This window comes from Bos taurus, chromosome 14, assembly GCF_002263795.3.
Source record: "Bos taurus isolate L1 Dominette 01449 registration number 42190680 breed Hereford chromosome 14, ARS-UCD2.0, whole genome shotgun sequence".
NCBI classification, from domain to species: domain Eukaryota; kingdom Metazoa; phylum Chordata; class Mammalia; order Artiodactyla; family Bovidae; genus Bos; species Bos taurus.
This window is the reverse complement of record NC_037341.1, coordinates 65,712,974-65,738,280: the sequence shown is the minus strand read 5'-3', so window position 1 is coordinate 65,738,280 and position 25,307 is coordinate 65,712,974. Positions and strand designations below refer to the sequence as shown.

General features: G+C 41.3%; 1 protein-coding gene across 3 annotated transcripts in view; it reads right to left on the bottom strand.

Annotated features, from left to right (window-relative positions):
- The window catches only part of STK3 (serine/threonine kinase 3), a 311,132-nt gene that overhangs the window by 48,297 nt on the left and 237,528 nt on the right, over window positions 1-25,307 (bottom strand). The window contains exon 11 of one of the 3 annotated variants that reach the window (XM_059893297.1): window positions 7,548-8,050. The exons of the other annotated variants lie outside the window; for them this stretch is intronic. Within the exon in view, the coding sequence (XP_059749280.1) occupies window positions 8,027-8,050 (24 nt within the window). The 3' untranslated portion in view covers window positions 7,548-8,026. Of the gene's footprint in view, window positions 1-7,547; window positions 8,051-25,307 lie in introns of those variants that run through there. 3 annotated transcript variants of the gene reach the window in all.

Here is a 25,307-nt window from a genome sequence, read left to right as displayed (position 1 = left end):
CAAAACATACAATGAAACATTATTCAGCCTTAGAAAGGAAGGAAATCTGGTCACAAGATACAACACAGATGAACCTTGAGGACATTATACAAGTGAAATAAACCCATTATAAAAAGTTAAATACTACACAGTCAAGCAATTGTCAGAGGTATCTAAAGGAGTCAAATTCATAGAAACATGACAAGATAGAATGATGGTTACCAGGGGCTGGGAAGGAGGGAAAATGTGAGTTGTTTAATGGATACAGAATTTCAGTTTTGCAAGATGAGAAGAGTTGTGGAGAATGGTTGCACAACAATGAATGTAAACGTTAGGAACTGCACAGTTAGAACGGTTAAGATGGTAAATCTTATGTTTTTTTTTTTTAAACAAAAAATTATTTTTAAAATAGCCCAAACAATCTTGAAAAAGAACAACAAAATTGGAGGACACATTTCCTGAATTCAAAACTTACTGCAGAGCTACAGTAATCAAGATGGTGTGTTTCCACGCCACTCCCTCAATTCGCCCCACCCTCTCCTTCCCCCATTGTGCTCCCAAGTCTGTTCTCCATGTCTGCATCTCCACTGCTGCCCCGCAAACACGCTCATCAGTATTCTTTCTAGATTCCACACATGTGTGTTAATATATGATATTTGTTTTTCTCTTTCTGACTTACTTCACTCTGTGTAACAGGCTCTAGGTTCATCCACCTCATTAGGACTGACTCAAATGTGTTCTTTTTATGGCTGAGTAATATTCCTTTGTATATACGTACCACAACTTCTTTATCCATTCATCTGTCAATGGACATCTAAGTTGCTTCCAATTTACAAGTTAAAAAAAAGATAGTGTGGTACTGGTAGGAAGACAAGTGTATATAACAAAGCAACAGAGTTAACAATCTAAAAATAATTCCTCACATTTATGGTCAACCAATTTTCTAGAAGAGTGACAAGACCACTTAATAAGGAAAAGAATATTCTTTTCAACAAATGATGCTGGGACAACCGGATACTGACAAGCAACAGAATGAAATTGAATTTCTATCTCACATCATATGTAACAATTAACCTGAAGTGGATCAAAGACCTGAACGTAAGAGTCAAAACTATAAAACTCTTAGAAAAAAACATAAGTGCAAATCTTCATGATCTTAGTTTAGGCAATAGTTTCTACACAAGCAATTAAACAAATGAAAAAAAAGGACTTCATGAAAATCAAAAATTTTTGTGCTTCAAAGGACCTGGTAAGACAGTGAAAAGACAACCCACAGAATAGGAGAAAATCTTGAAAATCATAGACCTGAAGAGCAACTTGATATAGAATATATTAAAAAACTTTTACAACTCAATAAAAATACTAACCACATAATTAAAACATAGGCAAAGGGCTTGAATAGACATTTCTTCAAAGGATATATGTAAATAGAAAATAAGCATATGAAAGATACTAACAGCATTAGCTATAAGGGAAATACCAATAAAAAATCCAATGAAAACAAACAAAACCACAATGAGATTCCACTTCACACCCACTAGGATGGCCAATCAAAAATATAGATAATAGCAAGTGCTGATGAGCATGTGGAGAAACTGGAACCCTTAATACTGCTGATGGGAATCTACAACAGTGCAGCTGCTTTGGAATATAGTCTGACAGTTCCTCAAAAGCTTAAACCTAGCATTGTCACATGATTTAGCAATTCCACGCCCAAGAGAAACGAAAATCTGCACAAAATTTTTCACAGCCACGTTATTAATAATAACTAAAAGGTGGAAATAATCTAATCATCAGTTGATAAATGGATAACCAAATACTGTACATTCAAACAATGGAATATTATTTGTCTACAAACAGGAATGAAGTGCTGATATACAGCGTAACACGGTTGAACCTTGAAAACTTTACTTACACACACAAATAACTTAAAATATTAAATGACCAAACTACATTTCTAGAGAAGAAACATGATTATGTGGAAGTACAGCTGACCCTGAACAACACAGGAGGTAGGGGGGCCAACCCTCCATGTAGTGAAAACCTGTGTACAAGTTAGAGCAAACCCCCTGCATCCTCTATAAAAGCTGTTCCGCATCTGTGAGTTCCACTAAGTGCAGGCTGTGGAGTACTGTACTATTTACCAATGAGAAAAATCTACATGAGTGCACTCAAACTCTGTCGTTAAAGGGTCAACTGTATAAAGCTTCCAATGGCTGAAGAGATGTCTTCACGCCTAAATTGTTTCCCTGAAAAGAGGTGAAAACCCCCACTATAAACTACACAAAGTGTAACATGGCCTTGCCCTTCATAAAGTAAGTAATTACTTCATGTTACTATAATAATTTTTATCTTTTTTTTTTCTTTTTTGAGATTTAGGGAGGATCTTTTTCACTTCAAGAATTTATTATGAACTTAAACTGTCAGGATCAGTAATAACCTCCCTTGTTGCTAACTATTCAAGGGATCAGTGCTCATCTTGAGCTTTAGCTGATCACTCCCTCATTTTAGGACACTTTTCTCACTTAACCTTCAGGATACCACACTCCCCTGGCTCTCTTCCTACCTCCCTGATCGTTCCTTCTCATACTCTTTTGCTGGTTCCTTCTCTTCTCCTCAAACTTTTAACATTGCTATGCTCTTGGGACCAGCCCTTAACTCTGTGGTAGGCTGAATAATCATCCCTCAAGATACCATGCCTAATTCCTGGAACCTGTAAATGCTACCTTATATGGCAAAAACTTTGAAATGTGATTAAGCTGAGGGTCTTAATTTAAAATCCTAAAGACGGGGAACTCATTCTGAATTATCTGGATAAACCCTGAATGTAACCACAAGCGTTCCCAAAGGAGGAAGTGACAAGGAGATTTCACAAAGAAGAAGGGACGGGAGAAGTAATTAGATGTTGAAAAAGGCAAGGAAACAGATTCTCTCTTAATATCTCTGCGGCGGGGTGGGGGGGTGGGGTGGGGGGATGTTTGGCTCTGCTGAAGTCTTGATTTAGTCCCATAAAACAGTTTGTATTTCTGACCTCCAGAACCATAAACAAATAAATTGAGAATGTTATACCAGCAGAAACACTATCTGCTTGGATTGAAAAGAACAAGGATACACCTGTGTCTCCACTCTTTTCCTACAAATAGGTTCATCAATACCTTTATTCTAGATTCCATATATATGTGTTAATATACAGTATTTATTTTTCTCCTTCTGAGTTACTTCACTCTGTAAAACAGACTCTAAGTTCATTCACCTCACTAGAATGACTCAAATTCGACACAGATGTAGGGAATGAACTTGTGGATACAGTGGGGGAAGAAAAGAGTGGGACAAATAAAGTAGCATAGACACATATACACTATCAAGTGTGAAACAGATAGCTGGTGAGAAGTTGCTATATTACACAAGGAGCCCAACCTGGTGGTCTGTGATGATTGAGGGGGGTGGGATGGAGGGAGAGGAGAGAGGCTCAAGAGGGATGGCTGTGTGTATAATTTTGGCTGACTTGCACTGTTGTACAGCAGAAACCAACACATCATCATAAAGCAATTTCCCTACAATTAAAACATAATTTTTTTAAAAAAGGACAAGAATAGGATGAAATGAAGGAAGACTGTCAAACTTCCAAAATTCTACAAGCAGTAAACAGGCTAATAAAACTTGTTTAGTAGCAAAGTCATGTCTGACTCTGCGACCCCACAGACTGTAGCCTGCTGGGCTCCCCTGTCCATGGAATTTCCATACAAGAACACCGGTGTGGGCTGCCACTTGCTTCTGCAGGGGAAATGAAACCCACCTCAGGTAGACTGTTCACCACTAAGCCACTAGGGAAGCCGAGCTAAAACAACTTCTTTACCCTTCAGGAAAAAGGAAGGGTGACTCAGAGAGTAGAGTAAATGACCCAGAGGGCAGAGCCTCAAGTCACAAAAGATTACTCTCCGGTCTTGAAACCTAGTAAGATTTTCAACACTGAATTTCAAAATTGCTTGGGACCAGTGAGTCTTTTCTTCCTTCCACTGAATCCTTTTTGAAATACTTGTAACTGTTACCTTATGCCTCTGTGTCACTATTATATTCTGGGGGCTGATGATCTCAATAGATCATTTGCTTCCTAGTTCAATAGGTCCATGACGGATAGGAATTTTGTTCCAGAATGGATCGTGCCTACAGTATAACAACACCTGATTTTGATGATGATATTCTGGGGACCTGTGATCCTTCAGAGGAGGGGCTCTGAGTGAATGCTGTAATGGGCTGAGACTTTTGGAGATGTTGGGTTGAGGTGAATGTATTTTGCACGAGGATAGACATGAATCCTTGGGGACCACAGTGAAGACTGCAGTATGCTGTATTAAAGGCGTCCCGAGATGTCCATGTCCTAATACCTGGAACCTATGAATATGACTTTACAAGACTTTGTAGAAGTGACTAACTTAATAATCTTGAGATGAAACATTACCCTTCAATATACAGTTCAGTTCAGTCACACAGTCGTTTCCGACTCTTTGCGACTCGATGAATCACAGCACGCCTCCCTGTCCATTACCAACTCCTGAAGTTCACCCAAACTCATGTCCATCAAGTCGGTGATGCCATCCAGCCATCTCATCCTCTGTCGTCCCCTTCTTCTCCTGCCCCCAATCCCCAATCAGACTCTTTTCCAATGACTCAACTCTTTGCATGAGGTGGCCAAAGTACTGGAGTTTCAGCTTTAGCATCATTCCTTCCAAAGAACACCGAGGGCTAATCTCCTTTAGAATGGACTGGTTGGATCTCCTTACAGTCCAAGGGACTCTCAAGAGTCTTCTCCAACACCACAGTTCAAAAGCATCAATTCTTCGGTGCTCAGCTTTCTTCACAGTCCAACTCTCACATCCATACATGACCACTAGAAAAACCATAGCCTTGACTAGACAGACCTTTGTTGGCAAAGTAATGTCTCTGCTTTTCAATATGCTGTCTAGGTTGTCATAACTTTTCTTCCAAGGAGTAAGAGTCTTTTAATTTCATGGCTGCAGTCACCATCTGCAGTGATTTTGGAGCCCCCCAAAAAATAAAAGTCTGACATTTTCCACTGTTTCCCCATCTATTTCCCATGAAGTGATGGGACCAGATGCCATGATCTTCGTTTTCTGAATGTTGAGTTTGAAGCCAACTTTTTCACTCTCCACTTTCACTTTCATCAAGAGGCTTTTGAGTTCCTCTTCACTTTCTGCCATAAGGGTATTGTCATCTGCATATCTGAGGTTATTGATATTTCTCCCAGCAATCTTGATTCCAGCTTGTGCTTCTTCCAGCCCAGCATTTCTCATGATGTACTCTGCATAGAAGTTAAATAAGCAGGGTGACAATATACAGCCTTGATGTACTCCTTTTCCTGTTTGGAACCAGTCTGCTGTTCCATGTCCAGTTCTAACTGTTGCTTCCTGACCTGCATACAGGTTTCTCAAGAGGCAGGTCAGGTGGTCTGGTATTCCCATCTCTTTCAGAATTTTCCACAGTTTATTGTGAGCCACACAGTCAAAGGCTTTGGCATAGTCAATAAAGCAGAAATAGATGTTTTTCTGGAACTCTCTTGCTTTTTCGATGATCCAGCAGATGTTGGCAATTTGATCTCTGGTTCCTCTGCCTTTTCTAAAACCAGCTTGAACATCAGGAAGTTCATAGTTCACATATTGCTGAAGCCTGGCTTGGAGAATTTTGAGCATTACTTTACTAGCATGTGAGATGAGTTCAATATACAGGTGGACCTTAAATGAAATTCTAAGTGTTCTTTTAAAAGGACACTTTTAAATTCACACAGATGAAAAAGGTCATGTGACAGAAGTAGGAAGCAGTAACATAGAAAAGACAGCACTCCAATAGCTTTAAAGATGGAGGAAGGGGCTATGAATCAAGGCTTCAAGGAATGCTGCTTGAGATGCTCAAAGATGAAACAGGTTCTCTGCTAAAGCCTCCGGAAGGAACACAGTGCTGCTGATAGCATGATTTAACCCTCTGAAACTTAGTTAAGACTTCTGACTGCCAGAACAATGAAAAAACAAATTTCTATTTTTTAAAGCCACTGTTTGTGGTAACTGGATATCATATTTTTCTATAGTCACAGAAAACTAATACAGACTCCTTTCTCTTATCTATACATATGCATTCATTTGGAGAGTCTGTTAAAGATTCTATTCGACCTCATGGTTTTGAATACCAAATATATACTGATGTCTCCCCAAATGCAGCCTACGTGTCTCTCCCAAACTCCCAACTTGTATATACAAACAAAACTCCTGATATTTCATACTGAATTAAACAAATAGACTAAAGGGATAGAACAGAACCCCCCAAATAGAATCTTTCATATACAGACATTTGATCTATGAGAGAGAGAGAATTTCACAAAGTGGAGAAAGAATGGATTTTTCAGTATATGGTGCCAGACAATCAGTTATAAAATCAGCCTCCTATCTAACTCAAAAACCAAAGTGATTGATTTATGTCCAGGCAAAAACATGCACATGAATGTTCACAGCAGCTTCATTCATAACCACCAAAAACTGAAAGCAACTACGATGCCCTGCGATAGACGAATGGATAAACAAACACACTGTGATGCATTCACACAATGGAATATTATCTGGCAACTGAAAAAAAAAAAAGAGCTATCAAGCCATGAAGAGACATGGAGGAAATATAAATGTATATTTCTAAGTGAAAGAGCCCAGTCTGAAAAGGCTACATAGTATATATGATTCCATCATATTTTGGAAAAGAGAAACTTCAGAGACAGTAGAAAGATCGATGATTGCCAGGATTTGAAGAAACAGAGGGCGAGGGAATAGGTGGAGTACGGGGATTCTGGGGCAGTTACGCTATTCCATATCAAACTATAAAGGCAGGCACACGACAATATGCATTTGTCAAAATCTATAGAACTGTGCAACACAAAGAGTAAACCCTAATGGAAACTAAGGACTTTAGTCAATAATAATGTATCACTATTGGTTTATCAATTCTAACAAATATGCCACACTAACAGAAGATGTTAACAATACAGGGAACTAGGGAGTAGAGGAGTGAGAGGGAAAGTATGGAAACTCTGTACTTTCTGTTCAACTTTTCTATAAACCTAAAACTTCTCTAAGAAATAAAGTCTATTAACTAAAAACAACGTGGAAGGTAAAATTGTAAAATTTTAGAATTCAACAAATAAGATATATTTGCTGCTGCTGCTAAGTTGCTTCAGTCGTGTCCAACTCTGTGCGACCCCATAGACGGCAGCCCACCAGGCTCCTCCGTCCCTGGGATTCTCCAGGCAAGAACACTGGAGTGGGTTGCCATTTCCTTCTCCAATGCATGCATGCATGCTAAGTCGCTTCAGTCATGTCTGACTCTGTGCGACCCTATGGACAGCAGCCCACCACTGTCCACAGGATTCTCTAGGCAAGAATACTGGAGTGGCTTGCCATTTCCTTCTCCCAAGATATATTTATGTCCTTTTAAATATGACCCAGAAAGTGTATCTTAACAGAGAATAATGAATCCAATTATATTAAAATTGAGAACTTCTATCATTAAAAAAAATTACAGTGACAAAATGGGAGAAAAATATCATAGCAATTTAACGGAAATAAAACAAAACAAACATCCAGAATATATAAACAGTGCCTATAAAGCAATAAGAAAAGACAAATCACCTTAATAGAAGACTACAAGGCTTGAACAGACACTTTACAGAAGAGGAAATAAGAACGGCCAAAAGCCATGAGTCCACATGAAACTACATTCAGTCCCACTGGTGATGAGGGAAACATGGTAATGAAACATCTTTTGACAGCCACCAGATTGGTGACCGTACAAAACCTAGCAACAGTAAATCAATGAGAGTGCTGAGCAATGTGTACTCTTAGTGTAAACTGGTATACCCACTTTACAAAATAATTGTGTATAATCAGTAAAGTTAAAGGTGTAAATATTCTACTATTTAGCAATTTCTAACACAGAAGATACTATAATGAAATTCTTGCACTTGTTCTCTGGGAGGCACGTATAAAAATGTTCACGGCAGCACTGTCTGCAACACCTAAAGGTGAGAAATGAGTCAAATATTAGTGAATAGACAGCAGATGTATAAAACATGGAGGGAAAAAAATCATTTAGTGGAAGACTATATAGCAGTGAAAATACATAAATTACAGTTTCATGAATCAAAACTACAGTTTCATGAATCCAGGGTATACTTTTGAGTATCAGTTCAGTTCAGTCGCTCAGTCATGTCTGAGTCTTTGTGACCCCATGGACTGCAGCACACCAGGCCTCCCTATCCACAGCAACTCCCAGAGTTCACTCAAACTCGTGTCCATTGAGTTGATGATGCCATCCAACCATCTCATCCTCTGTTATCCCCTTCTCTTCCTGCCCTCAATCTTTCCCAGCATCAGGGTCTTTTCCAATGAGTCAACTCTTCACATTAGGTGGCCAACGTATTGGAGTTTCAGCTTCAACATCAGTCCTTCCAATGAACACCCAGGACTGATCTCCTTTAGGATGGACTGGTTGGATCTCCTTGCAGTCCAAGGGACTCTCAAGAGTCTTCTCCAACACCACAATTCAAAAGCATCAATTCTTCGGTGCTCAGCTTTCTTCACAGTCCAACTCTCACATCTATACATGACCACTGGAAAAACCATAGCCTTGACTAGACGAACCTTTGTTGGCAAAGTAATGTCTCTGCTTTTTAATATGCTGTCTAGGTTGATCATAACTTTGCTTCCAAGGAGTAAGCGTCTTTTAATTTCATGGTTGCAATCACCATCGGCAGTGATTTTGGAGCCCCCCCCAAAAAAGTCTGACACTGTTTCCACTGTTTCCCCATCTATTTCCCATGAAGTGATAGGACCAGATGCCATGATTTTAGTTTTCTGAATGTTGAGCTTTAAGCCAACTTTTTCACTCTCCTCTTTCACTTTCATCAAGAGGCTTTTTAGTTCCTCTTCACTTTCTGCCATAAGGGTGGTATCATGTGCATATCTGGGGTTATTGATATTTCTCCCAGCAATCTTGATTCCAGCTTGTGCTTTCTCCAGCCCAGCGTTTCTCATGATGACTCTGCATATAAGTTAAATAAGCAGGGTGACAATATACAGCCATGACATATTCCTTTTCCTATTTGGAACCAGTCTGCTGTTCCATGTCTGTTGGGGGCCAGAGTGAGGTACTCCGCCCGTGACAAAGGTCATGAGGAAGGAGGCTCGACATACGCAAAGGCGGGATCGAGCCTCAGGAGTCCCCCTGGAACTCCTCGAGCATCTACCCCCATAACCAGAGCCTGCCTACTTTACTACTTTGTGCTCTTACCTACACCTCTGACTTTACGGGGGGCTGTCCCCCACCACCTCTTTCGGAGAAGGAGTTAACCTAGAGCTCCAGTCAATAAAAACTCTTGGGTGTGACAAGAGTGTTTTAACCTACAAACTCCTCTGAAGGTTCTCTAGCCTGCCTGACAGGCTCGTCCGGCCACATGTGATTGCTCACAGCCTCCCAACCGTGAGAGGCACGAGATGCTTTAAACCTTCTAAAAACAGGTTCCTTAGAAAAGTTAGAAAACTATTAGTATAAGTATAATGGGCTGATTAGAAATTGTATTGGTGAAGGGTTTTTCATTTGTTGAGCCAATGTTTGTTGCTAAGTCTCCACATCCCCTGCCCTTACACACATTAATGAATATATAGAATTAACCTTTGATATTAATCACGTTAGACCTTAGGCTAAGTAAATTCTTTCCTTAACTAAAACCCACTACACCCTCACCCTGTAGGAATGTAACTTTACTTGGGTGGCGTCTGTTTTGAGAATAATCAGCCCTGGAGAAATAAGTGTCCTGATTGACTGACCACTGTCACAGGGAGAGGGTCGTAAATTGTCAGCAGGCCCCCCTGGCCAGAAGATGATGTAACACCCCTAAGACCTCTGTATACATTTGTGTGAAGCACCTGACTTTAATAAAAGTCAGGACTGCTGTCCCCACGTGACTTTTGTATAACATCTTAGTGTATAAAAACAGACTCTGGAAAATAAAGAATTGGGATCAGTTTCTCGAAATACTGGTCTCCCCATGTCGCTCTCTCTCTCACTCTGGTTGAGTCTCCATCTGGAGCGCGGAACCCACCATGCTTACTAATTATGCCTGGGCTTCTAAGATCCGACCGGGGAGGCCTCAGTGTCTCCTCTCCTTCGGGAGAACGGAAGGACGCCTGCGGCCTACGTAAGTGGTGCAAACTTCTTGTCTTGAAGTTTTATTGGTCTCCCGCGTAAACCAAGCTACTCAGCCTCTTTTCTCCACTGAATTTTCCTACTGAGCTATCCTTATTCTATTACTCTTTATATCTTTAATTAATATTTAATTAAGCTATTGTATCCTGACCCTCGCCGATGCCGTCTCTCCTTCGAATACCCTGGATCAGCCGGGGCTGGTCCCCGGCACATGTCCAGTTCTAACTGTTGCTTCCTGACCTGCATACAGATTTCTCAGGAGGCAGGTCAAGTGGTCTGGGACTCCCATTTCTTTAAGAATTTTCCACAGTTTGTGGTGATCCACACTGTCAAAAACTTTGGCATAGTAAATAAGGCAGAAATAGATGTTTCTCTGGAACTCTCTTGCTTTTTCGATAATCCAATCAATATTGGAAATTTGATTTCCTCTGCCTTTTCTAAAACCAGCTTGAACATTTGGAAGTTCACAGTTCACGTACTGCTGAAGCCTAGCTTGGAGAATTTTGAGCATTACTTTACTAGCATGTGAGATGAGTGCAGTTGTATGGTAGTTTGAGCATTCTTTGGCATTGCCTTTCTGTGGGACTGGAATGAAAACTGACCATTTCCAGTCCTATGGCCACTGCTGAGTTTTCCAAATTTGCATATTGAGTGCAGCACCTTCACAGCATCATCTTTTTGGATTTGAAATAGCTCAACTAGAATTCCATCACCTCTACTAGCTTTGTTCATAGTAATGCTTTCTAAGGCCCACCTGACTTCACATTCCAGGATGTCTAGCTCTAGATGAATCATACCATGGTGATTATCTTGGGTTGTGAAGATTATCTGGGCATTCACTTTCCCCCTTCTGATGTCTCTGTAAGAAGCTTTCTGTGTCCCTTTTCATGCTTTAATAAAACTCTGTGCAGTGCCGGAGTGGCGGCTGCATGGAGCTGAAGCAGCTGTGAGGAGATACCCCATGCCCAGTGGCAAATGAGAAGCCCCAGCAAGATGATCAGAGGGGCGAATTCACGTTTAGAATCAAATCCCATTCTCGCCAGAGACACTCAGAGGGCTCAAACAAACCTTGTGCACTCCAGGACCCAGGGACCCCACAGAGACTGAGACAGAAATGTGTTTGAGCGTCTCCCATGGAGGTACGGGTCAGCAGTGGAGTGGACTGCAACAGGGACAAGGCTCTGGATGCATCAGACCTGGGTGTGGCATAGCCCTCTTGGAGGAGGTCACCATTAACCTCACCATAGAGCTGCCAGAACTTACACAGGACTGGGAAATAGACTCTTGGAGAGCACAAACAGAACCCTGTGTGCACCAGGACCCAGGAGAAAGGAGCAGTGACCCCACAAGAGACTGACCCAGACTTGCCCGTGAGTGTCCAGGAGTCTCCAGCAGAGGTGTGGGTCGGTGGTGGCCTGCTGCAGGGCTGGAGGCAGTGACTGTAGCAGTACGTGCATGGGACCTCTGGAAGGAGGTCACCATTATCTCCATTACCCCACCATGGTTTGGCCCCAGGTAAACAGCAGGGAGGGAACACAGCTCTACCCATCAACAGGAAATTGGATTAAAGATTTACTAGCCATGGCCCCGCCCATCAGAACAAGATCCAGTTTCCCCCTCAGTCAGTCTCTCCTGGCTCAGCTGGTAAAGAATCCGCCTACAATGTGGGAGACCTGGGTTCGATCCCTAGGTTGAGAAGATCCTCTGGAGAAGGGAAGAGCCGTCTACTCCAGTATTCTGGCCTGGAAAATTCCATAGTCTATACAGTCCATGGGGTTGCAAAGAGTTGGATAGGACTGATGACTTTCACTAGACTTTTGAGTATACCCTAGACCAAAAGAGTCAAATCACAAAAGCATACACAAAATATAATTCCATTTATATAAAGTTCAAATCCAGCAAGACCAAATAACATACTGCTTAAGAATAAATACCGGTTTATTGCCAAGTAATATTTCATTGTACATAATATACCACCTATTCACATCTTCCTTATATTCATCTGTTGATAACCACTTAGGCTGTTTCCATATCTTGGCTATTGTAAATAAAGCTGTTATGAACACTGGGGTGCACGTATCTTTTCACACTAATGTCTTCATTTTCTTCAGACATATACCCAGCAGTGAAATTGCTGAATCATATGTTAGTTCTATTTTTACTTTTTTGAGGAACCTCCATAATGTTTTCCATAGTGGCTACACCAGTTTACATTCCCAAAAAGGGTGTATACAAAGTAGATGGACTTAGAGGGTATTATGCTCCGTGAAGTAAATCAGATACAGACATATACTCTATGTTATCAATTATATGTGGAGTCGAAAAAATAAATAAATGTATATAACAAAACAGAAATGGACTCGAGATACAGAGAATAAACTGGTGAATACCAGTGGGGAGAGGAAAGAAGGAAGGGGCAAGACAGGAGCATGGGATTAAGAGACACAAACTACTATGTATAATATAAATAAACAACAAGGATATACTGACAGCAAAGGGAAATGCATTATTCTGTGATAACTTTAAATGGAGAATAATTATAAAAATATCAAATGACTGTTGTACATCAGAAATATAGTATTGTAAATCAACTATACTTCAACAATTTATTTTTTAAAAATCAACAGATAAATATAAATGAAAAAAGAGAAAATAACATACACCTGGTTGGTCTAACTACAAAGAAAAGAACAGTAATATTAATAATTACCACAAAAGTAAGAATAGTGGATATTGGTATAGGAAGAGTTGGGAAAACATAAGGGGCTTTTAAGAAATTATAATTTATATTGCTTAACCTAGGTGATGAGTATCTGGGCATGTGTATAACTTTTCTTAAAATCATACATATAATGTTTGGTGCAAAAAAAAAAAATAAACACAAATATAAGAATTATAAAAGGTAAAGGCAGAAGCAAATACTAATAAAAGCAGCTATAGAAATATAAATGTACTTTATATATGCTGCCTTGGGTCAAATATTTTAAAATGCTACATACCTTAACAAAAAAACCCAGCATAATTACAGAAAGGGAGTATATATCTTTTTCCTAATTCTTTATGATAAAAATTGCAAATAGCCATAGAAAAGTTAAAATATGGTAGTGAAATGAACACACATATACAATCTCTGCTTTGCTTCAATAATGGTTAACAGTTTACTGTATCTACTTACCTTACTGTCTACAAACACACACACACACACACACTTCTGTTTTGAGCCACTGTAAAGTACATACAGAACAACATGGCACTTCACATCTAAATACATCAGCATGCATCCTCGGAGAATAAGGATGTTTTCCTACATTACCACATGCTACTATTGTGCCCAAGAAAATGAATGTTACATCTATAAAATCACCTAACACAGGGACTATATATTTTGTGAAGAACAGAAAACCTGGGAAACTTATACAATAATATGTATAGTTGAAAGGTTACCCATAATAAACTCACAAATATGCTGAGGAAATACATGTTTACTTACTTTAAAAACTCATTAACAATACCTAAGGATTAAGTTAGAAAGCATCACTACGAACAAAGCTAGTGGAGGTGATGGAATTCCAGTTGAACTATTCCAAATCCTGAAAGATGATGCTGTGAAAGTGCTGCCCTCAATATGCCAGCAAATTTGGAAAACTCAGCACTGGCCAAAGGACTGGAAAAGGTCAGTTTTCATTCCTATCCCAAAGAAAGGCAATGCCAAAGAATGCTCAAACTACCGCACAATTGCACTCATCTCACACGCTAGTAAAGTAATGCTCAAAATTCTCCAAGCCAGGCTTCAGCAATATGTGAACCGTGAACTTCCTGATGTTCAAGCTGGTTTTAGAAAAGGCAGAGGAACCAGAGATCAAATTGCCAACATCCGCTGGATCATCGAAAGCAAGAGAGTTCCAGAAAAACATCTATTTCTGCTTTATTGACTATGCCAAAGCCTTTGACTGTGTGGATCACAATAAACTGTGGAAAATTCTGAAAGAGATGGGAATACCAGACTACCTGACCTGCCTCTTGAGAAACCTGTATGCAGGTCAGGAAGCAACAGTTAGAACTGGACATGGAACAACAGACTGGTTCCAAATAGGAAAAGGAGTACGTCAAGGCTGTATATTGTCACCCTGCTTATTTAACTTATAAGCAGAGTACATCATGAGAAATGCTGGACTGGAGGAAACACAAGCTGGAATCAAGATTGCTGGGAGAAATATCAATAACCTTGGATATGCAGATGGCACCACCCTTATGGCAGAAAGTGAAGAGGAACTCAAAAGCCTCTTGATGAAAGTGAAAGTGGAGAGTGAAAAAGTTGGCTTAAAGCTCAACATTCAGAAAACGAAGATCATGGCATCTGGTCCCATCACTTCATGGGAAATAGATGGGGAAACAGTGGAAACAGTGTCAGACTTTATTTTTCTGGGCTCCAAAATCACTACAGATGGTGACTGCAGCCATGAAATTAAAAGACACTTACTCCTTGGAAGGAAAGTTATGACCAACCTAGATAGCATATTCAAAAGCAGAGACATTACTTGGCCAACAAAGGTTCATCTAGTCAAGGCTATGGTTTTTCCTGTGGTCATGTATGGATGTGAGAGTTGGACTGTGAAGAAGGCTGAGCGCCGAAGAATTGATGCTTTTGAACTGTGGTGTTGGAGAAGACTCTTGAGAGTCCCTTGGACTGCAAGGAGATCCAACCAGTCCATTCTGAAGGAGATCAGCCCTGGGATTGCTTTGGAAGGAATGATGCTAAAGCTGAAACTCCATCCAGTACTTTGGCCACCTCATGCAAAGAGTTGACACATTGGAAAAGACTCTGATGCTGGGAGGGTTTGGGGGCAGGAGGAGAAGGGGACAACAGAGGATCAAATGGCTGGATGGCATCACTGACCTGATGGACGTGAGTCTGAGTGAACTCCGGGAGTTGGTGATGGACAGGGAGGCCTGGCGTGCTGAGATTCATGGGGTCGCAAAGAGTCAGACATGACTGAGTGACTGATCTGATCTGATCTGAAGGATTAAGTTTAACTAGGCCAAGATGGGAGAAGGCAATGGCAACCCACTCCAGTACTCTTGCCTGGACAATCCCATGGGTGGAGGAGCCTGGTGGGCTGCAGTCCATGGGGTCGCTAAGAGTTGGACATGACTGAGCGACTTCACTTTCACTTTTCACTTTCATACACTGGAGAAGGAAATGGCAACCCACTCCAGTGTTCTTGCCTGGAGAATCCCAGGGACGGGGGAGCCTGGTGGGCTGCCATCTACGGGGTCACACAGAGATGGACACAACTGAAGCGACTTAGCAGTGAGAGAGTCATTTCCTAGGCAGGTTGATAAGGAGTCTAGGGGTCCCTAAGGAGAGAGGGGTCTGGAATTCTCAAGGAGGAAGAAAGGACAAACCTTTTTTTCTTTCTCTACATTCCTAACTCTACGGTGTGCTTGTGTGAATGAATGACATGCCCTGCGTGAAGAAAGTAAGGAGCCCTGCTCTGTGGTTCCACGGTGATCTCATACAGCTTATGGCAGAAACCTGTCAGGGGGTTATACCGACCTGCCAATGCCAAGAGGCACCCAATGTCTCCTTCAGGAACCAACCAGAAATGGGCAAAGCATGTGGACCGAACTCTCCATTCTCGGTCAAACTTTTCAGTCTCTTTGACCATGTCATAACTCCTTGGGAATTAGAAGTACTAACCTAATCTATCAGATCATAGACTTTCAAGGGACTTGTGATCTATACTGTTACTGTGTACTGTGGCTTAGGTCCCAAACTTGTATTGGCAGTCAAGAAAGCACCTAGCCTCGCTAGGAATCAAAAGTTCGGAAGCTAGATGGAACTCTAGCTCCAAGAACATCTCTGAGGTTAAAGGTTACTCAGATTGGGACTGCAATCGGTTTTTTCCTTTGGTAACGCCGGCTCTTAGTAGATCAGAGGAGGCTATTATACTGGTGATGTGATGCTTGGAAAGAACATCTCAGTTTTATGTTCGTATCAGTCTTATTGTGGTCAGGAAATACTCAGGGTTGTGCACAGGCACTCAGGTGACAAATGCTTTCCCCAGCGGTCTTTGCTTGGGAGGCATTCTGGAAGGTTACTCTGATTGCACCCCGGGTGGCTTCAGAGGCAAGCAAGGTTAAGGGTGAAGAGCTGGACATCAAGTAGGGATGCTATCAGGTCTACCCCTGGTACATCCTCACCCTATCTCGGTGGTAGAACTGGGAGGGATGCGGACTGCGCCTGTGTCGGTAAGGGACAGACTAAGTCCGACTAGGAAGGAAAAGCTTCTGGTGTAATGTCTGTCTACACCCCCATCCAGAGCAAGGAGGGACGCCTCCAGTAGAAAAATGGCCTTGGTCGCTTTTTTTCTCTCTTACAGATGGGAGCTAACAATTCCAGCCTCACTCCTTTGAACTGTATCCTGAAAAACTGGGATAGATTTGATTTCCAGGGCTTAAAGAAGATATACCTGGTCTTCCTATGTGATACTGCATGGCCACAGTATCCATTGGAGGACGGCGACCGGTGGCCAGTTGGAGGGTCTCTTAAGTATAATACTGTTCTACAGTTAGACCGGTTCTGTAAGGAACAAGGGAAATGGGTAGAAGTAGCATATATGTTGCCCTTTTTCTCCCTGCGAAATATGCCAGACTTATGTCCTAAGGGTATAGATTTGGGCGTGAAACCTTCAGCTCCCTCCTTTACATCTCCTGTCTCAGTACAACCTCAGACTACTCTGGTTTCAGTAGAAACTCAGACCATCGAAGTAAGAGATGAGATGGAGGACAGGAGACAAAGAGAAAAAGAAAAACATGTTTCTGCAATCTATCCCTGGGATCATATGCGCAGAGCAGCCAGAGAGACTGAGGAACAGCCACACAAGCTGTTGCCTCTTTATGAAACACCCACCGGGAGAAATAATCAGTCTGTGAGAGTTAATAAGCCTTTTTCTTATCAAGAAATACAAAGAATCAAGAAGGATCTGGGAGACTATTTAGAGGACCCAGAAAAATATATTAGAGCTTTTAAAGGTGTTACTCTGCTTTATGACCTCACTTGGAAGGATGTGATGTATATCTTGGGACAAACGCTGACTCCCGAGTCAAAGACTCGAGTTTTGGGAAAAACAGTTGCTTATGGAGATGAATGGCTTGGTAATGATTCAGTAGGGAAGAGGGAGAACGAGATAGCGGCCCTCCCCACTGGGAATCAGGCGGTCCCAACTATAGAACCAGACTGGGACTACAGCACAGCTAAAGGAAGATGGGATCAGAGTCATTTTGTTAGATGTATTCTTGAAGGACTTAGGCAGGCACATTCTAAGCCTTTAAACTATGGCAAATTGGCAGACATAGAACAGAAGGAGAAGGAAGCTCCTGGTAAATTCCTAGATAGACTGAGAGAAGGCCTTCGCAGATTCACTGAGATTGATCCCGAAAGTGAAGAGGGAAAAGTGATCTTAAAGGATAGATTTCTCACTCAGTCGGCTCCAGATATCCCCCATAAGCTATTAAAACGGGCGTATGGACCAAATCAGTCTTTAGATACTCTGTTACAACTGGCTCAGACAGTCTATTATGGTAGGGAATATAAGGAAAAGAAAGAAAGGCAAAAAAAGACAAAGGAAAAGGCGGAAGCCTTCACCATGGCTATGAAAAACGTTCTTAAACAGCCTGAGAAAAATGCCCAGAGGGGCCCAGGTGAAAAGGGATGGGCTTGCTATTACTGTGGAAAGGAGGGACATCTCAAGTGGGATTGCCCTCAGGCATCTAAGCCTCCATGTCTGGTCTGCAAAAGACCACACTGGAAGAGAGACTTCCCCCAGAGGCGTAGGTCTCCGGGGTCGGACTCTCAAGACAATCAGGACTGAAGGTGCCCGGGGGTCCCCACACAAGCTCCCGTCCTAATTACAGCTGAGGAACCCCGGTATTAATAATTGTGGAGGGCCAATCCGTCGATTTCCTTTTAGATACTGGGGCAACTTATTCTGTGCTTACTGAAGCCCCTGGCCCACTTTCTTCACGATCCACTTCCGTAATGGACTGTCTGGACGAGCCAAAAGGTATTATTTCATTTATTCTTTATCTTGCAACTGGGATTCTGTGTTGTTTTCACACGAGTTTCTGATCGTGCCAGAATCTCCCTCACCCCTTTTGGGAAGGGATATACTGAGCAAGGTCCATGCCTCTGTTTTCATGAATATGGAGCCCTCCCTTCCTCTCCCTTTAGTTGAACAAAATGTAAATGCTAGAGTATGGGCTGATGGAAAATCTGTGGGTCAAGCACAAGATGCTATTCCTATAGTTAAGCTCAAAGACCCGTACGTATTCCCACATAAGAAGCAGTATCCACTGAAACCTGAGGTTAAGGAAGGGTTAAAACCCATCATCGAAAATTTAAAGGAGCAGGGACTATTAATTCCCTGTAACAGTCCTAGCAACACTCCTATTTTGGGTATAAAGAAATCTAATAGTAAATGGAGACTAGTTCAAGATTTATGAATAATAAATGAGGCTGTAGTTCCTTTACACCCTGTGGTGCCTAATCCTTACACGCTATTATCTGAAATTCCTGAACGAGCCAAATATTTCTCAGTAATTGATTTAAAGGATGCTTTCTATTCAGTGCCTTTGGCGGAAGAAAGTCAATTTCTATTTGCCTTTGAAGACCCTACGAAGCCAGCTTCTCAGTTAACCTGGACAGTTTTGCCCCCAGGGATTTCGTGACAGTCCTCACTTATTCGGACAAAGTTTTGTCACGGGATCCAGAAAACTTTAATAGCTCTGAAGTGGTGGTGTTACAATATGTAGATGATATTTTGCTCTGTGCTGAGACAGAGGAAGCTTGTTCGCGAGCCTCAGAAGATTTCTTAAACTTTCTGGCAGGCTGTGGTTACAAGGCATCAAGAGAAAAGGCTCAGCTTTGTCAACAATCGGTTAGATATCTGGGCCTAATCATATCAGGAGGAACTAGGGGCACAGGCCCTGAGAGAATTAAACCTATACTAAATCACCCCCTACCTATGACTTTAAGACAACTGAGAGGATTTTTGGGAATCACAGTTTACTGTCGCATTTGGATTCCGGGTTATGGGGAACTTGCCCGGCCTTTATATAAACTTATAGCTTAAACTCAGCAGGCCCAAACCGACAAACTGGTTTGGTCTCCAGAATCTCAAAAGGCTTTTAAGATTCTTCAGACTGCTCTCCTGCAAGATTCAGCTCCGAGCTTGCCCACAGGGTCAGAATTTGTTTGTCACTGAAAGAAAAGGTGTGGCATTGGGAGTTTTGACACAATCCCGAGGGTCTCACCAGCAACTATCTAAGCAGAGAATTAGATGTAGTTCCACGTGGGTGGCCCCACTGCCTAAGAGTAATTGGGGCAGCGGCTTTATTAGCACCTGAAGCTTTAAAAATAATTAATGGGTGAAACCTCACTTTACTGACTTCTCATGATGTGAGTGGAATCTTAAATTCTAAGGTTAATATTTGGATGACAGACAGTAGGCTTCTTAAATATCAGTCGTTGTTAGAAGGACCAGTAACTAAGCTTAAAGCTTGTGGAAATCTAAATACTGCCACTTTCCTTCCTGAGAAGGAAAATGACACACCTGATCACGACTGTTCTCAGTTCCTAACTTTAAACTATGCAGCTCGGGAGGATCTAAAGGATACCCCATTAGACAATCCTGACATGGAAATATTTACAGATGGCAGTTCTTTTGTTCGGGATGGAAAGCGTAAAGCAGGTTACGCCGTGGTGACTGCTGAACAGGTTTTGGAAGCAAAATCTCTCCCCCAGGGAACCAGTGCTCAGTTAGCGGAGCTTGTGGCTCTGACCCAAGCTCTAGAGTTAAGCAAAGGGCAGCGGATGGGCCTGATAATCCATGTGAGTCTACTTCTGCTGACTCGAAAAGTCCTGAATCTGCTGTTTGATCCTCAAGACAATGCCTTCCTGTCCTGGGCTCACTCCTGCGCTGCATTCCACAATCGGTCGAACTGCTGGGTCTGCGGAGCACTCCCCTCTTCATCAGTGGAAGGCTTCTAGAGGTGGACATCTCCATTTCAAGGAAAAGACTTTCTCCAAGTCCGTGAATACCTTCGACAACAATCACATGCAATGCCTCTTCATCTGATGACATCTACCAACCCTAAAATGGACTGGTGCAACACTTTGCACTTTAACTATGTACACAATATGACTTTTAATTTCGATTTTAACTTGTTTTAATATGCAGATGACACCACCCTTATGGCAGAAAGTGTAGAGGAACTAAAAAGCCTCTTGATGAAAGTGAAAGTGGAGAGTGAAAAAGTTGGCTTAAAGCTCAACATTCAGAAAACGAAGATCATGGCATCTGGTCCCATCACTTCATGGGAAATAGATGGGGAAACAGTGGAAACAGTGTCAGACTTTATTTTTCTGGGCTCCAAAATCACTACAGATGGTGACTGCAGCCATGAAATTAAAAGATGCTTACTCCTTGGAAGAAAAGTTATGACCAACCTAGATAGCATATTCAAAAGCAGAGACATTACTTTGCCAACAAGGGTTCGTCTAGTCAAAGCTATGGTTTTTCCTGTGGTCATGTATGGATGTGAGAGTTGGACTGTGAAGAAGGCTGAGTGCCGAAGAATTGATGCTTTTGAACTGTGGTGTTGGAGAAGACTCTTGAGAGTCCCTTGGACTGCAAGGAGATCCAACCAGTCCATTCTGAAGGAGATCAGCCCTGGGATTGCTTTGGAAGGAATGATGCTGAAGCTGAAACTCCAGTACTTTGGCCACGTCATGCGAAGAGTTGACTCATTGGAAAAGATTCTGATGCTGGGAGGGATTGGGCGCAGGAGGAGAAGGGGACGACAGAGGATCAGATGGCTGGATGGCATCACTGACTTGATAGACATGAGTCTGAGTGAACTCCGGGAGTTGGTGATGGACAGGGAGCATGAATCACATGCTGTGATTCATGGGGTTGCAAAGAGTTGGACATGACTGAGCGACTGATCTGATCTGATCTGATCTGAATGACTATGTTGCCTGCATCTGTAACTGCATAACTGGATTTATTTCTAGCCGCTTGAAAGCTTTTAAGTTAAAAATGGTTGCTCAAATTCCTGCTACTGCTGCAGCTTCCTCCAACTACTATTTGGGGCCCCTGGATCAGATATCCTCAATATGAGGATTAGGAGAATATGTTGCCTCACCAATTTAGGGACAACGCCCCTTGTCAGCTCGGAAGCAGTTATGGAACGAGAACGACGCCCCTTTTCCCTAGGCAACATAATTCTCCTAAAAGAAAAGGGGGAAATGAGTCATTTCCTAGGCAGGTTGATAAGGAGTCTAGGGGTCCCCAAGGAGAGAGGGGTCTGGAATTCTCAAGGAGGAAGAAAGGACAAACCTTTTTTTCCTTCTCTACATTCCTTAGGATTATATAACAATAATGTGTCCTGCCTGAGGACAGTCTCCGGATTAAACCTTCTGGCTAATTCTGTTATTATGGGAGGTCTTTACAACCTCTAGACATTCTTTGGATTCATTGGAGAGTATATAACTTTATTGCTAACACTAGCAAGCGGGTACTCTTTCTGCCCCCTTCTGATGCCTATGTCAGAAGCTTTCTCTATCTCCTTTAATAAAACTTTATTACACAAAAGCTCTGAGCGATCAAGCCTCATCTCTGGCCCCGGATTGAATTCTTCTCCTCCGGGGGCTAAGAATCCCCGTGTCTTCGTGTGATTCAACAACAACCTTTTAGCAGCAGCAGGCCAAGATGAGTACAGCCAAATTTCCCAACAACATACAGATATAGGTATGTTATAAAATACCTAAGTAAAGAATTACAACATGTGGCTTGACACTAAAATGGATTATCTGAAATCAGAACTGTCCAGGAAAACTCAGGCTGTGTGGTCACTGTAAACAGACTACAAAGAGATCAGGGTGGTTCTATTACAAGGTAGGTTTAAAAGAGACCAGGTAAGAAAGCTGTCATGATGTGAGTTGGACTGTGAAGAAGGCTGAGCGCTGAAGAATTGATGCTTTTGAACTGTGGTGTTGGAGAAGACTCTTGAGAGTCCCTTGGACTGCAAGGAGATCCAACCAGGCCATTCTAAAGGAAAACAGTCCTGAATGTTCATCGGAAGGACTGATGCTGAAGCTAAAACTGCAATTCTTTGGCCACCTGATGTGAAGAACTGACTTACTGGAAAAGACCCTGATGCTGGGAAAGACTGAAGGCAGGAGAATGGGACACAGAGGTTGGATGGCACCACTGACTCAATACCATGAGTTTTAGCAAACTCCGGGAGTTGGTGATGGACAGGGAAGCCCGGTGTGCTGCAGTCCATGAGGTCACAAAGAGCTGGACACGACTGTGTGACTGACCTGAACAGAACATATTAACAAATTTCCTTTTCAGTTTTTAATATGTCATTTATTTAGCAAAAGTTTAAGTACCCTCTCTGTGCCTTTTCATCTTCCTTTAGAAACTAATTCAGTAAGAGGATCCACTTGGAACCCTCACAAGGAACAGGGGTCCTTTGGCCTGGTAAAGTTTTTCTAAATTATCTGCAAAACTGATTAAGCAACTGAAAGGAAAAAAAAAAAAAATAGCACACATAACTAACTGTCTTCTGACACAGACAAAAATAGGACTTGCACATTTATGGTGTGCCTCTGGATTAGGCATTAGGTTGAATTTGACTGCTTAAATAATACATAAGAAAATGGTACCTAGTTTCCCTGGTAATCATTTCTTCATTATAGAAATTTATCACATACTAGAATGAAGAGTTGAGATCATTCTTTAATTTTGCCAGTTTCTTCTTCTTCTTTTTTTTTTTTTTTTTAACATTTGTGTATAACTGGACACCAAAAATGACAGGATTCATTTCAAAGCCTGGTGTTTTTCTTTTTTTTAACCCTATCTTCTGAATTTACTCTAGGTTCCCATTTAATTGGGCTGCCCTAGTGGCTCAGATGTTAAAGAATCCATCTGCAATGCAGGAGACCTCGGTTCGATCCCTTGGTCAGGAATATTCCCTGGAGAAGGGCATCGCTACCCACTCCAATACTCTTGCCTACAGTTCCACAGACAGAGGAGCCTGGCGGAATACAGTCCATGGGTTCGCAAAGAATGGGACACAACTGAGCAACTCATACACACCATTTAATAAAATACCTTGATATTGAGCTCTATAAAAATTCAAAGTACAGGTCTTGAAAGTAGGGGACTAGAAATACTAAATGCCAATGAAAACAAAAATAAATGAATAAAATCTACGGAGACAACTGCATATTCATGTGTGGCATGTGAATCATTTCAACTATAGTATCTAATAATTTAACATGTACATATATCAACAGCTTTTAAAATATAACCATACAGGAACCTAATTTAAAAATACAACGTAGCTACTGCATATATTGTACATTTGTGATTATTTTATTAGAGATGCAAAAAATTCAATAAAATTTCTCTTTATTCTAAAAATAAAAGTATGTACAGAGTCATGCTTAAGGATTTTAGAACATTTTCCCTTAAAGGAAAGCTATCCTAAATACAAGAGGCCAAATACGTACTTAAGTAGATCAGTATGAAATGGAGTCAAGAGTATGAACTGATACATTTCTTGAACGCCTTCTCTTACATTGTTACCTTGCTCTGCAGTTAGAAGCTGCTTTTATTTGATACTTATTTCAAATATTAATACAAAACAGGTTTCCCCTAAATTACAAAATAAAGACTTGAGAGGGATGTTCATGTAACTTAGAGAACGTGCATTAAATTATTAGCAACAGGTAAACTGATATAGATGCTACTGTTTTTAACGTTTTAGTTATGAAACAGAAAAGGGGATGAAAAACTCCGTAAGTATATTTTAAAATAATCTTTAGCTGTTTATTTTTTTAATAAAAATTTATTTATTTTAATTGGAGGCTAATTATTTTACAGTATTGTATTGGTTTTGCCATGCATCAACATGAATCCGCCACGGGTATACTCGTGTTCCCCATCCTGAGGCCCACTTCCACCTCCCTCCCCATTCCGTCCCTCTGGGTCACCCCAGTGCACCAGCCCCAAGCATCCTGTATCATGCATCAAACCTGGACTGGCAATTTGTTTCACATATGATATTATACATGTTTCAATGCCATTCTCCCAAATCATCCCACCCTCGCCCTCTCCCACAGAGTCCAAAAGACTGTTACATACATCTGTGTTTCTTTGGGTGTCTTGCATACAGGGTTATCGTTACCATCATTCTAAAGTCCATATATATGCATTAGTATATTGTATTGGTGTTTTTCTTTCTGGCTTACTTCACTCTGTATAATAGGCTCCAATTTCATCCACCTCATTAGAACTGATTCAAATGTATTCTTTTTAATGGTTGAGTAATACTCCATTGTGTATATGTACCACAGCTTTCTTATCCATTCATCTGCTGATGGACATCTAGGTTGCTTCCATGTCCTGGCTATTGTAAACAGTGCTGTGATGAACATTGGGGTCCACATATCTCTTTCAATTCTGGTTTCCTCAGTGTGTATGCCCAGCAGTGGGATTGCTGGGTCGTATGGCAGTTCTATTTCCAGTTTTTTAAGGAATCTCCACACTGTTCTCCATAGTGGCTGTACTAGTTTGCATTCCCACCAACAGTGTAAAAGGGTTCCCTTTTCTCCACACCCTGTCCAGCATTATTGCTTGTAGACTTTTGGATAGCAGCTATTCTGACTGGTGTGAAATGGTACCTCACTGTGGTTTTGATTTGCATTTCTCTGATAATGAGTGATGTAGAGCATCTTTTCATGTGTTTGTTAGCCATCTGTATGTCTTCTTTGGAGAAATGTCTATTTAGTTCTTTGGCCCATTTTTTGATTGGGTCATTTATTTTTCTGGAATTGAGCTGCAGGAGTTGCTTGTATATTTTTGAGATGAATTCTTTGTCAGTTGCTTCATCTGCTATTATTTTCTCCCATTCTGAAGGCTGTCTTTTTACCTTGCTTATATTTTCATTTGTTGTGCAGAAGCTTTTAATTTTAATTAGGGCCCATTTGTTTA